At 37.5% G+C, this 14,109-nt stretch overlaps 1 protein-coding gene across 1 annotated transcript; it reads left to right on the top strand.

The window, feature by feature from the left end:
• Positions 1 to 9,746: 9,746 nt before the first annotated feature.
• On the top strand, positions 9,747 to 13,952 carry LOC102198656 (uncharacterized). The gene is made up of 6 exons (XM_005747191.1): positions 9,747 to 9,827; positions 11,328 to 11,657; positions 11,752 to 11,799; positions 11,888 to 12,010; positions 12,106 to 12,137; positions 12,643 to 13,952. The coding sequence occupies exons 2-6, from the start codon at positions 11,357 to 11,359 to the stop codon at positions 13,117 to 13,119; spliced, it is 981 nt and encodes a 326-aa protein (XP_005747248.1). The 5' UTR covers positions 9,747 to 9,827; positions 11,328 to 11,356; the 3' UTR covers positions 13,120 to 13,952.
• Positions 13,953 to 14,109: the final 157 nt, after the last annotated feature.

Here is a 14,109-nt window from a genome sequence, read left to right as displayed (position 1 = left end):
TTCAAGATGATCCCACACTGTATCAATATTGTTGAGGTCCAGGCTCTGGCGAGGCCAAGCCACGACTGTTTTCCATTGGCAGTGTGTTTGGGATCATTGTCATTCTGAAAAATGAAGCTCTTCCCATTCAGCTTCATTCCAAATGCTTTTGCATGGCGGTTTAAAAGCTGATGGCACATTTCTGCATTCATTCATCAATTCTGACATGATCACCAACACTATACTCATTAACAATGATCTAAACCAAAAGTCAAAGTCTCTCTCTCTCCATATACATAAATATATATATACACACATGTATGTCAGTGGCTTCACACTTGTTCTTTTCAGTAGCTTTAGTAAGTGATAGAGGGTAGATCAGAGGCAAGAGCTGCAGTGACTATAATTGTATTTCCATTATAATGAGAGAACTAAAAATTTGCCTCACAAATATATCCCTATTTTCACAGCCTGACTATTTGAACTCTTACAGTGACTTAGCACATTAACATGATTTCCTCTTAAAAGCAGAAGCAAATAGCAAAACTGGTTTTCGTTTTAAATTGAAAAGATTTTTTTCTTCTTCTTTCAGTTTTTCAGACATGCAGTTTATTCATACAGCAGAATAAGAACAGATAGGGTAAATAACAGTACTCTGCCATGAAGTTAAATGTATAAATAATTCTGTTGATTAGACAGATTCAAACTAAAAGGCACAAAAAACCATCTCTCAAAGAAAAAAACAAACAAACAACTTCTCAGCCTTTCAGTGTGTTTGTAGTATATTGGGGCCTGTGGAGTGCTTCTTACATGCTGTGAAATGCTTCTGACTATGTGTGGTCTGGACTATCGTTTTATAATGTGGCAATAGATCAAATTACACAAACTGTTTTCGTATTTGGTTGCACATTTGGATTGCATTTTAGGTTTGGGCAGTATTAAGTTTGAAAACGCTTTCTGAGGGAACTCAATATGGGGCGTTGTGAAACTGATTAATGGTGGAGCAAAGAGTTGGCATTGTTTCAGCACCAACCACCAGCAACAGACTCTAGATAATGATCAAACCTTCCTGTGCAGCACCTTACAGCAGATGCATTCATATCAACAAATTTGTCTCTCAAAAACCCCCAAACAGTTCTGCCATTATTGTTGCACATGCACGCTATGAAACCACAAAATACCAGTTCTAGACTTTCCTATGCAAACAAAATGTTAGGTATGTCTGAGAATGTGGTGGACATTCTCAGACTTTCAGTTGTGGTGTGGCAACAGTCTCAAAAAGGTCAAACGGGTCAAAAAGTCTGAGTTTCTTCCGGGAAACTTCTCTTTAAAGAGGAGCAAGTTTTGAATTTGTGCTGTGATGTTTTAGGAACTTGGGGCCAAAACATAAATCACATAACCTAACCTAAAGCTAAAGAAACACAACAAAATAAAACTTCTATTTCGAACATTTTCAAATTCACATTAAAATGTCACACATGGTGGCTTTAAGACTTCATCGATTCACTTGTAAGTAGTAATTGCATGCCACAAACTTCTGTATTTCCTGATTTGGATGCATTGCCCTTCTCAGAGAGGTCCAGAATTGATGAAAGCTTGTTGGCTTTCTTCTGATTTTTCAAATCTTTTAGTAAAGTCCCGATGTCTCGAGAATCGTGTCATCTCTCGCAGGTTCGTCTGCAATGCGAGTTAGTCTTCTTGAGGAAGGAACACCACCACCATGTTCTGGTTAAAACGTTTCTTCAATTGTGGAGAGAAACTTCTTTCTGGTTACTGTACATACTTCCGCAATCAGCTGCTGTTGGCTGTTAATCTTCTCATTTTGGCAGTTTCTTTGATAATCAAGATCTGCTCTTGATTAAACTAAGAATATAAAAAATAAAGTGACAATTCAAGTGCAAACAAGTTCTTGCATGCCTTTACCCGGCATCAGATATTTTCTGCAACTCACTTGACCGAATGAATGCTTCCACTTCCGTTTGTTTACCCCATAAGTACATAATCATCTGGACATTCGTCTTTAGATGAGCACTCAGATTCAGACTGAGGCTGAAGTGCTGCAGGAATATTAACTGTAGCATAGTCGCAGTCGTCGTCGGTGATCTGGTTTGTCGGTGGTCTGTTATGTCTTGCTCCTTTGGCTTTGTCGTGGTTAATAGAAGCATACGTTACATCTTCGTTGGGTTGCTGGAAGAGAGAGAGAGTGAGATGGGTGATCATCTACCCGTATTGTGCCCATCAAATAATTTATTCTACTTTTTACACTGTGTTTCTGCAGCTGGCATATTTTGAAATGTGTCTACATGCCGCGGGTTCCTGTGTAGTTTGTTTTACGGCAGAAGCCTCATGTTAATCTTCTCCAAGTATGTAAATCCAAAGTGGAACACACCCATGTCTTATGAAAATCATGAGCTGATAACGGTGAAGATTTATGGTCAACAGAAATAGAACCAAAATTAATGCGGGGATGTCTACCTTGTCATTCGCGGTCTTATCATCTGGTTCAGAATCCCCTGAAAGAGGAAATGTGGAAAAATCATAAAATTATAATAGTTTTTTCTTTTGTTTATGATATTTATCACATTTATACTGGGGAAAGTAACACAAAAGCAATAAGAAATTAGTAATACAAAATAGCTTTTACCTTTCTCTTTCTTCTTTCTGAAAATAAAGCAAATTGAAACGATAAGCTACCAAGGACCACAATGTTAGCACACACAGAAGAATAACGCCTTTGGATAATACTGCTTATTGAGCTTATATGTCTTTCACCTCAATAAATCATATAAAATATTATCTGTGGCAGCAGGTGTGGGCTTTAGCCAACAGCAGTGTTTCCTTGACAGCTTTAACAATTAAGCGCTTGTGCTGCAACAGGAAACACTTTACATAGACCTACAATCAACACCTGTTTATAACCAACTGAATATGGCAGTGAATAACCAACGAGGGCATCACACTTTGCATATTTCTAGACTTGCCATTTTAGACGGTAATATATTGAATATGTAACGCAACAGCAAAATATGTTCTTTGTATTTGACTTAGTTCTTGTAAGAAGACAACCAGAACCCAGGGCTATTTTTATCTCGTAACCACGGTTTCCTTGCTAGAGGAAATGTAGAAACTTCTTGTAAAAAACTGCACAATCATTTCATTTAAACTTTTTTTTTTTTTATAAATATTTTCGCTGTAGTTAATTCACAAATACCTTAAATATATTTTCTGCATTTACAGCAGTTAAAGGAGTGTTTTAGAATACATCACATTCTGATGAATAACTTTGTAATATATGAAAGTCCCCACTTATAGGAATGTGTGAATGAATGTATGAGCGTGTATGATGACTTACCCTGAAGCACAGTTTCCCATGACGATCCCACAGAGTGCCCGGTTGCTGGAGAAGGGCCCCTCGGCCTGACGCTGTAGTAGATATGAGCTGATCGCTTCCTTGCATCAAACTGCATATAGGCCACAGTAGTGAGGAAGTGGTAGAAAAGAGAGGCAGAGTGAGAATGAGGGAGAGAGAGAGAGAGCAAGTGAGAGAGAGAGAAGCAAATGTGCTATCACACCAATAGGAAAATAACAGTACTGATGTAGAGGAAAACGGTCAGTACTAACAAACAGCATACAAAATATAATGTGACACATTGATATTAATACAGAAATGCTGTAACACTTTGCTGACACAAAATACTCAATTTTTTGAGCGCTTTATTCATATAAAATTGTGTATATCTATATGGATGTACTTGTATGTATGTGGATATATTGGTTTGTTGGGGGGTTTTTTCATGTCAGAAATAAAAGGTCATCATCATCATCGTCACCTACTGTATTTGCTGTAGTTTAAAATATTTGCCATTGAGCAAACATGAAATATCTGCATCGTGAGATAACACAGAAGTGAGTAGTTACTGTAATGTATTTTGTTGTCAGTGTATGGTGTCATTTGCATGTCTGTGTAAATATTTTTGATGTGCAACAACAGGAAGTCAGTGATCTTTGCTACATGGAAAGTCCAGGTTTGGTTCACAAACTATTTATTGTCAGCAGGAAAAAGAACCACACCTTCATATTCATTCAGAGAAATGTCTGGATATGCACCACCTAGTAACACTCTGTACAGGAAAGGCTCAAAGAATGAGCTCAGAGTGGACAAACTGAAGACTTATCACATCATTTTCTTTTCTCTAATGATGAAATAAATGATCAGATAATCACACCAGATAATCATCTTTACTGATATGTTTTCAAATATAATAAAAACATTGCAAATTTTGTGTTTGATTGACTTTACTTTTGCTCGAAATATATTTAGTGACAGTACGATAGTTAGAACTGTTGTTATACACTGAAAAGATCCTGGGTTTGAATCCAGTCTGGGGCCTGGATGATGTTTGCATGTTCTGTCTGTGCCTGCATGGATCCACTGCTTCAGCTTTTTCCCACAGTTCAAATATATTCATGGGTTTATCAGGGGTGTCAAACTCAAATACACAGTGGGCCAAAATTCAAAATGGAACAAAGTCGCAGGCTAACATTAATATTTATTGAAAAAAAAATCTTCCTCCAGATATAAGAATGAATCTTTTCTTATGGACTCAAACAAGTTTAGCTAAAAAACTGAATATGGAACAACAAAGCTTAATACTAAACAATATATATATTAGCTGTATAATACCAGTAGGTCAGCTCTAATAGTAATTTGGTATGGCTTCGCGGGCCAAATGTAATTAGGCTGCGGGCCAAATCTGCCAGAGTTTGACACCTATGGTTTAGATTAATTGATTATTCTAAACTGACTTTAACTGTGAATCTGAGTGTGAATGCTCTATGTGTCAGCCTTATAATACACTGGCAACCAGTCCAGGCTGTACCCTTTTGCCCTGTGACAGCTGGAACAGGCTCTAGCCCCCCTCCGTAGATTGTAAACAAGGATAAGAAATCCTTCTTCGTGGCTCAAGAGTTGGGAGTTCACCTTATAATCTGAAGGTTTCTGGTTCGAGTCCTGGCTTGGACAGTCTTGGTTGTTGTGTCCTTGAGCAAGACCCAGTTGCCTACTGGTGGTGGCCAGAGGGCCTGGTGGTGCCAGTGTCCGGCAGCCTCGCCTCTGTCAGTGCGCCCCAGGGTGGCTGTGGCTACAATTTAGCTTGCCATCACCAGTGTGTGAATGGGTGGATGACTGGATGTGTAAAGCGCTTTGGGGTCCTTAGGGACTAGTAAAGCGCTATATAAATACAGGCCATTTACCATGCTTATATTAAGAAAATCTCTGGTATACTGACGCATCAATATGTTCTTTTTAGGAACAAATCCTATGGTGAGTATTCTTTATCTTTTATGGTATGATAATGTATTCAGAATTATTATTGAATTACACAATACTGTTTGCTTAAAAAGGGGTCATATACCTTATCCATGGGTAGCACTGAACACTAGTTTCCATCAGGTGTGAGGTGGTTTCTCCCTGAACAGACACAGAGAGAGACAGACAACCATTCACATCCACACCTAAAACCAATTTAGCAGAAACAGTGAAACATGTCGTTGGGATGAAGCAGGAGTAGCCGGACAGAATCCATACTGATGGGTTTGAACACTAACTTCTTAGTTTGCAACAACGGTACACTTCACAATGCCAGCCTTATGAACGTTTGTGTATTTAACAAAATACAAGCTAGCTAGCTATTGTTAGCGAGATAGCTTGTTGTTAGTTTGAAATTCAACACCCTGTTGAATTTCAAACTAACATCAGACTGAGGAAGATGGTGATTTAAACAACTTTGAACGTGGCCTGAGCATTTTAAAAACTGTCTGCCTCCCCCATATTCATCTCCAGGGTTTGCTGAGAATGAACCGAAAAAGAGAAAACAGCCAGTGAGCAGCAGTTCTCTGGTTGAAAATGTCTTGCTAATTCCAGAAGTCAGAAGAGAATGTTCAGTCTTCTTATGATAATAGTAAAAAAACAAATAATTCAAAAAACCAATTGTTTGCACCAGTGTATGCTGAAGAGCATCTCTGAATGCACAACACATTGAACCTTGAAGCAGATGGGCTACAGCAACAGAAGAGCACACTGGGTGCCACTCCTGTCATCTCGGAACAAAAAACAGAATCTACAGTTCACATTAGGACACTGGAAAATGTTTCCCGGTCTCAACTTCTGCTGCAAGATTCAAATGGCAAATTCAGAATTCAGTGTAAACAAAATAAAAGCAAGGCTCCATCCTACTTTGTATCAGTGATTCACACTACTTCTGTCCGTTGAATGGTGTAGGATATATTTTCATGGCACACTTTGGGTCCTTTAGTAGCATATTTTAAATACCACAGCCTACCTGAATTATGTTGCTGACCATGTCCATCCCATTATGATGACATTTTGAAGGCCATTTTGAACACGATAAGAAAATGTTACAAATCTAAAAAGGATCTGCAGCCAGTTTTTGACCATGACAGTGAGTTTGCTGTACTCAAATGGCCTCCACAGCAGATCTCAACCCAGTAGAGGAGCTTTAGGATGTGGTGGAACATGAGATTTGTATCATGGGTAGTGATGGGCAGATGAAGCTTCAAGAAGCACTGAAGCTTTTCATCCAATTGGTTCACCCCAGTGCAAAGCATCTTGAAGCTTCATTTGCTCTAGTAGGACATCTACTGGACGTAAAAATATTAGTTGGCATGAATTTGAAGAGTGTGGCCTTTTGCACACAGCCTGTAAATGTCAACAACAAAAGGAGTGTGTAAAACACGTATATTGTAGTGATGGCAGTATACTGTGTATATTTATACTGGCAGTATGGAAAATGATTATTTGGAAATGCTTAAAATGGAAATGATCATTTACTGTGAGGTGAGGTGTGGTTGGGGTATGGACAGTGGTTGTGCTTTTTTAACGTTGAGGTATGGACAGCTACAGACTGAGGCCTCAGTCCTGCCTGTTCACATTTTATTCTGTAAAAACTAAATTTTCACTGCTTTTATGGCCTTTTTAGTGGGGAGAACATAGCTAGGATTTAATGATTTAACAAATCTTTTAAATCCTTTGTCCTCCACAATGCTAAATGGCTGGGAGTCAATCACTATGCTAACCAGGTCTTCATCTATTTGAGATTTTTCTCCTGAGGAAAGACAATAAAGACAAAGCACAAATATAAATATCACACACGTAACTTATTGCAGTTGTATAATATTGTTATATCATTTAGTAACATTACAGCAGTGCCTAGATGAGGTGTTGTTGTTATATCCCAGCTCCCTGGCACATAGCAAACACTTCCCCTTGTACAAAAGTAAAGACAGCTTAACATAAATTGTATTGCACCATCAGTATTATGAAAATACATCTTCTGTAGAAATTAACATACCTTGTTGGGAGGAATAAGATCAATTTTTTTTTTTTAGTTTATAATAGGGTTTATTCGCTCGGTCAGCAGGTGGCGGTATCCTCGTACACTGGGGAGTACATTGCCATTAAACGAACAGAAGAAGAAGAAAACATCTGCACATGCGGGTAGACCCGGCTGCAGCTTTTTTTATTTTTATTTATTTTTTATTAACAATTGAAACAATACAGTCACAAACAACATAACACATTCATTACACATTATAGTGCAAATGAACTGGAATAAGATCAAAATGTTCCCACACAGGGGAGGACAGCCTCCTCTTCTTAGCTGGCTCCATTCTCTCCTGACTTTCTCTCCTCACTCTCATAAACCTCCAAACTGTCTCCAAACTCTCACTAACCGCAACTCTCCATCAAACACCCACATTTTGAATAAAGTCTGAGGGGTTTATATCGCTGTCATAGCTCGCGGCGAAGTTCAAACCACTTCCTGAACCAGTCACGTGGTACAGCCGGTCAGCGAGGCTTCGGACGTCATCATTTTCAGCTCCTCCCATGAATGAAGCACGCCTCGTTCCGCGCATCGCGGAAACGCCCCCTCCATTACTTGAAGCCTCGATACAGAACGTCACATCACTAATCATGGGTGTGCAACTGACATATCTGGAAGCTGTTTGATACTCTCATGTCACTGTGGTCCAAAATGTTTATCTATAGATAACTACCAAAAGCTAAAAGAGAAATAAATGATTATATTAATTTTGTACAGAGACACACATAATGGCATATCCACATGAAGTAACACACAATTTTCCACCAGATGATGCTGTTGGAAAAGTATGCTCTGATTCACATGACCCTGAAAAGCATTGTCTACAAACTACATAGAAAGGTGTAGTTTACACCACCTGCTGGCTGCACAGACAGAGCAAAAAAGAGTAAAAACAAAAGTCATTCTTGCTGTATACTTCAGATTTCTAACGCACATGTATGTACACAGGTTGCAGCATAATGAAGGCTGAAGCATGATCGGTATTATAAGTTGTTCATATAAGTATACTGGTAACCCGAGTGTGAAGAAAAGATTATTTTTTGTGTAATAATTGATCCAATTTTCCTGTTTAAGTCTGAAGAAAACTATCAGAAATTCCTCATTTTCTGGGGCAAAGCTAAAGTGTTCTTTTTTAGATAGTGAATTTGTGCATGTTAACACTTTGACCCTCAGTTAATAAAACAAAGTAAAACAAAATAACAGCATGTTTAAGTTTTGTTTAAAAAGAACTGCTGCATCTTCATTTAAAAAAAATTGCAATGCTCTAGGACTGTATTGTGGAATGTTCTTACAAATTTAATACTACTTTTTAGATTTTTTTGGTTTGTTTTTACATACTCATAAAGGAAAACAAATTTTAACATAACTTATTTTCCAAACTGACAAATGACAAAACGACCAAACAAGAAATTAATTAGCAAACAAAAAAAGAATTACACAGAAGTGCTGCTTGCCACGAGGCGTAACAGGCCGCAGGCAAGTGGAGTGCCCTGTGGGCTGAAAAACGTTGAAACTCTTAATCAATGCTTAAAGCTTACCATAATAGTAGAAGACACCTGACCTCCCTAAGGGGGCCCAGCCTTCCTCCTCTAACTCCTGTTTAAACAAAGCTATGGACAACAATGAAAGCTACTTCATGAATATAAAAAGGAGCTATCCTCACATTAAATATAATTCACAGTTAATATAATCTTAACTGTGGAGGAGAGATGCCTAATACAAGTATACCAGTCAGACAAGCAGTTGTTTGACTGGTTCCAGATTAATTATGAGATAATGGTGAAGAACGCTGGTTAGAGGGGCCCCGTTGAATTTCTGCATAGGGCCCTAACAGTCTCTACTCTGCACTGGAAAGCTAGCTTTAGTTAAGTGTACAATTTCAAGCAGGTCCAATAGCCACCTTTAGAAACTCAGGGTCCATATAAAGGTGAATGAAACAACTTCTGTACAATAACTAAACAACTGTGGATAATGCTTCCAGCACTAAGGATCACGATGGGGGTTTTAAAAATAGGGGTTTAATTATAGTTGAGAAGCAATGACAAAACATTTCCTAGTCCCCTAAAGCCCCACTGATAAATCTCCAGTCATAAACCAAACAAGCCAAAAAGTTAATGGAACTACTTGAGTCGAAATACCGAACTACCAGCGAGATACTGGAAAAGTACTTCTTTGATTACATAAAGTCCACTCCTCCTTAACATTGCTGGAAACTTTGTTAAGTAACAGCATACTGAATTACACAAAATGTGCCGAATGGTCGTGGCATGCGTGTGGGATGTCAGGAAGTGGTGAGCCTGTCACATGTGAAAAGCCCCTGACGTACCTACAGTCAACTATTTGAAAACTTTCAGGCTGTGAGCATGTTGAGCCTAAAGGATAAACTGAATTATCTGATAATATTTTGCTGCTGTGTGTTTGTCTCTGTCCATGGAAGCGGCAAAGGTAAACATAGATATTATTTTATTGATGGACTAGCTGTTATACATGTGCCATGGTTGTTTGAGGGTAGGAACACTTTAGAGCACACTGCTAGAACATAGACTATAATAGCTATAGAGTAATCATTACTGAGGAACAAAGATAGAAGTTTAAAACTATTTATTTAATATTTAACATAATGAGTGTGAAAAAAACACGACAGAGATTAAAATGCTTAATTCAACTTTCTTTAAAGTTGTACCAAAAACAAACAATGTAGCACACTTTATTGTTATTGTTGTATACAGGGCGTCGTTGCTGGACTAAATAAAAAGAGTATGTACTGCCATTTAACAATTCATACATTTTATAATAGTGACGTACTTCTGGGGCACGCTATGGAGTTTAAAAAAAATAGAGAGATGATATTTTATGTAACGTCAAATCATAAAGGCACCTAATTAACCAAATAATCAGATGTTGTTCTTGGAAAAATGTGCTGATATGAATTATTTGAACATGGCATGACAAATTTGGGCATATTTGTGTGTTACAGCCACTATGATGGAAATTACATGTCAATATTATAGATGATGAGGGAAAATCGTAGAAAATATGTGAATATTTTTATTACCTTTTATTACCAGGGCATATGGGCACTACCTCGAAGTATTATTGGCTTCTTGTCTATCTGTAGATTTTTTTTACACCTCTAATCATTTATATTAGGTTTCTGAGGTGTCTATTATTTGACTGAGCACTGAATTATGTGTGAGTAAGACTAAAGGGCTTTTGCTTCAGATCAGGAGGTGCATTCTCTCAGTGTAAACCAGAGTAAAGGTAAAATCTGCAACTAGATTTCCCTCTGTGGCATGCAGCCTCACGGCACTAAATCTCAACCATGCCACATAAAAGCCACACAATACAATACAGTTCCTTTATACAATGCATATTATCATAAAATTTATTGTAAAAACATTAATTAAACATTAATTAAATCATGTAAACATTACATCTGTAGCAGATAAGATAAAACTTAAAACAAATCTTTACAAACATGAATCTTAATCTTATCTTGCGCAAGTAAATGGCCAGTATGTCCTCCAGTTACTGAGGAAACAATACTGATAGAATGAAATACAAACTGTATAAAATAAATTGTCTTATGTATAAATATACATGTGAATATGAAACATGTTGTTTTTAAATACACAGCATCTAATTACCATTATGTCTATATTCTCTCTGTCTTTGAAATGTTAGCACTCCAGAGAGCTCTGGGACATAATTAGACTAATAAAATGACAGATAGATAAATAACAAATTTCCCACGTGTGGGACTAATAAAGGTTATCTTATAATTAAGATGGACGACATGTGTGGGATGGGACAATTTATATAGTATTAAGATAAAAAATGTATTTCATTGTTGCGATCACAAAAGAAGAAAATATGCTTTATGTAAACAGGCGTTAATTCTTTTCTGGTAAGAATTACGCATTAATTAAAAAAAAAATATTGCAGGTCTACATGCATCGTGTGATGTTGCGATTATGGTCCAAAGAGGCAGCACTTGGAAGACTCCTCCACGACAAAGTCTGACAGTCAGCTGTCCGGTTATACACTGTGGAGAAACGCTGGAGGTCACCTGGTGTAAACTCTTTGACTCAAACAACTGTGAACGGATTCATGAAACAAAAAATGTGAAGATAACACAGAATCCTGATAAGGATAAGCTGATCTCATATTTAAATTTCAAGGAGATTTCCATTCATGACGATGGCATGTACAGATGTGGTTTACTAGGATATAATGGCAGCATAATCAGCCATTTCATCATCATCTCAGTATCAGGTATGCTTTCAGGTATATTTTATTCTTCTTCGGCATTAAAATATAAAATAATAAAATATGAAGTGTTAATTCTGTCTACTATCATTCCCTGAAGACATGTACCAGGGAGTTGAAACCCCCGATAATAATGATAAAAATGCAGGTGAGAAGCTTTATTTGTCAGAAAATCACTGCCAACATTTTCGTGGATGCAGTTTAGCACGACTGATCTGGTGATTCTGCTTTTGTAGGAACAACACCGAGCCCTGATCACAATGAAAACTGGAGGCCATACTTCTACATTTGTTTTGGCATAGTGCTTCTTATTCTCATACTGACTGCCCTCATATTCTTGAGTTCTTGTGACTGGAAACGTAAGAGCGCTAATTTTTATTTTGGATGGTTGAAACTGATTTCATTGAATTTACCATCTAAAAATGTGTAATTTATTTATTGACTTTTTCTACAGGAGTGCTGACCTTAAACTACGTAAAGGGAGAGGTAATGTTGGTCATATCAAAATATATTTTTGGGATATTTGGGGGGACAAAAAGTATTATTTATGCACTGTTATTTTGTTGTGAAACACTTTGTTATCCTTGTCTTGAAAGGTGCTATATAAGTAAAATTTTACTTATTCACTTTTGGAGCCAGCGTCTAATGGCACCTTGAAGTAGTATAATTTTTGACTTTTTTTTCAGGGTACTTTTGGTCTAACAACAGGCTTGAAAATAGGAGAACCCGTAGTTTAACTCACTGATGAACAATTTCTTTCTTTTTGTTTCAGTTTGAATGTTTTTATAGGCCATAAAATAAACAAGTAATACAGTATATAACATTTTGTGAGCCTCTGACAACCTGGCAGGCTGATTTTACTTGTTTTCTAAGCTAATTATCTTCCACCTTGCTTCAGATTTACTGTCATGGGAGTGTCGAGAATTTTTTTTTTACTAATATATTCTAATATATGTTTAATATATTCTCATTTTGGTGTTTTGTGCCATAGGAAATGCCGACTCTTATGATACCAGACCTCCCTAAATGGAGCCCTCCTTCCACTCCTGTCCCACTGACCAACTTGTCTGTTTTAAATGACATCTATTCATCATACACTCCAGAAAGATCAGTATCACCAGCTTCCCAGCCCGGTTCGAACCAGATTTCAGCTTCAAATCCAGCACTTAAATATCAAGACTGTGAAGTATATGGTATCATCAAACATAGACACGCTACCAAACAGGGTGGAAAATATCACACCATGACTAACCAAGTTAAAAACCCAGAGTCTTCTTTCACTGCTGAAAGACCAGGATCACCAGCTCACGAGCCGCATGAGTACCAGATTTCAGCTCCAAATCCAGCAGTCAGAAATGAAGACTATGCAACGTATGCTGTCATCAACCACGGCAAACCTGCTGGAAAACGGCACACCGAGACTAACCAAGTTAAAAACCCAGAGTATGCTGTCATCAAATTTTCCTGAGTGTTGTTGATTTTAAATGGACACTTGCAGATGAAAAAACTGAAAAATGTTTTGCAATATGTGGTGGAGTCATGTGATGAAACGTACAGCTGTACAGCCATACTGCGGATGAGATGAATGGAGGAAGCTTGTGGTTCTCTAAGTGAACTGCATGTCTTCTAGAGTTATCGTGACTAAACCGGAAGCAGCAGTGACTTCATTCTCTAGCCCTCGGGTTTGTTCCCAGCAGCAGCACTTCTTTTTCAACTAATAATTTATTGTACTTTGTATTGTGCTTCTGATGTCATCTGATTCCAGTCCTTGTATTGACTTGACTGCAGTAACTGTCGTACTTTCATAAAAAGGTCATAAACAGATTTCTTCTTGACAGACAAATAACACTTAAATGCAGTTTTCTGACTGATTTGTTATAGAAAGATGGCAGTCATTAAAAAAAGACATGTTAATCAGCACTAGAGAGATTTAAGAGATATGAACAGTTTCTCATACCTGTCCCTCATACAGCGCTTGTTGTTTTTGTCACCACTACTGTCAGAGACAACACCTTGCCTATTGACCACAGAAGTGTGGTTTAGCTCAAATGTGCAGGAAGTTAAAGATGGAAACATTTCTGACAATGACATTTTGTGAACAGGGGACGCTCAGCTTCAACCACATGTACGCATTGTTAATATTGCACTTTGGGCGATGGCCTTATTATTGGTCCTGTTTTTCACATATTCTATACTTAAACTAAAAGAAAAACAAGAAAGAGTAGTATTGGTTAGCTTTTAAAAGGTACCAGAAACTACAAGCAACAGAGAATGGGGGGATTAGAGGAAATATTAAATAAAGACAACACAGTAGTTGTCATAGTAGACTCTATGTTTGTTAACCATTTGAGGTTGGAAACCTTAAAGAAATCTCCCCTTGTAAAATGTTATGGCCTTTTTGTGGACATACACTGTGTGCAATTCTGTTTAAGGGGGATTTTCACCTTTAAAATTTCTC

Source organism: Pundamilia nyererei, unplaced genomic scaffold, assembly GCF_000239375.1.
Source record: "Pundamilia nyererei isolate P.nyererei 1_Seehausen unplaced genomic scaffold, PunNye1.0 scaffold00190, whole genome shotgun sequence".
In the NCBI taxonomy this organism is placed as follows: domain Eukaryota; kingdom Metazoa; phylum Chordata; class Actinopteri; order Cichliformes; family Cichlidae; genus Pundamilia; species Pundamilia nyererei.
This window is presented reverse-complemented; position numbering and strand designations above follow the sequence as displayed.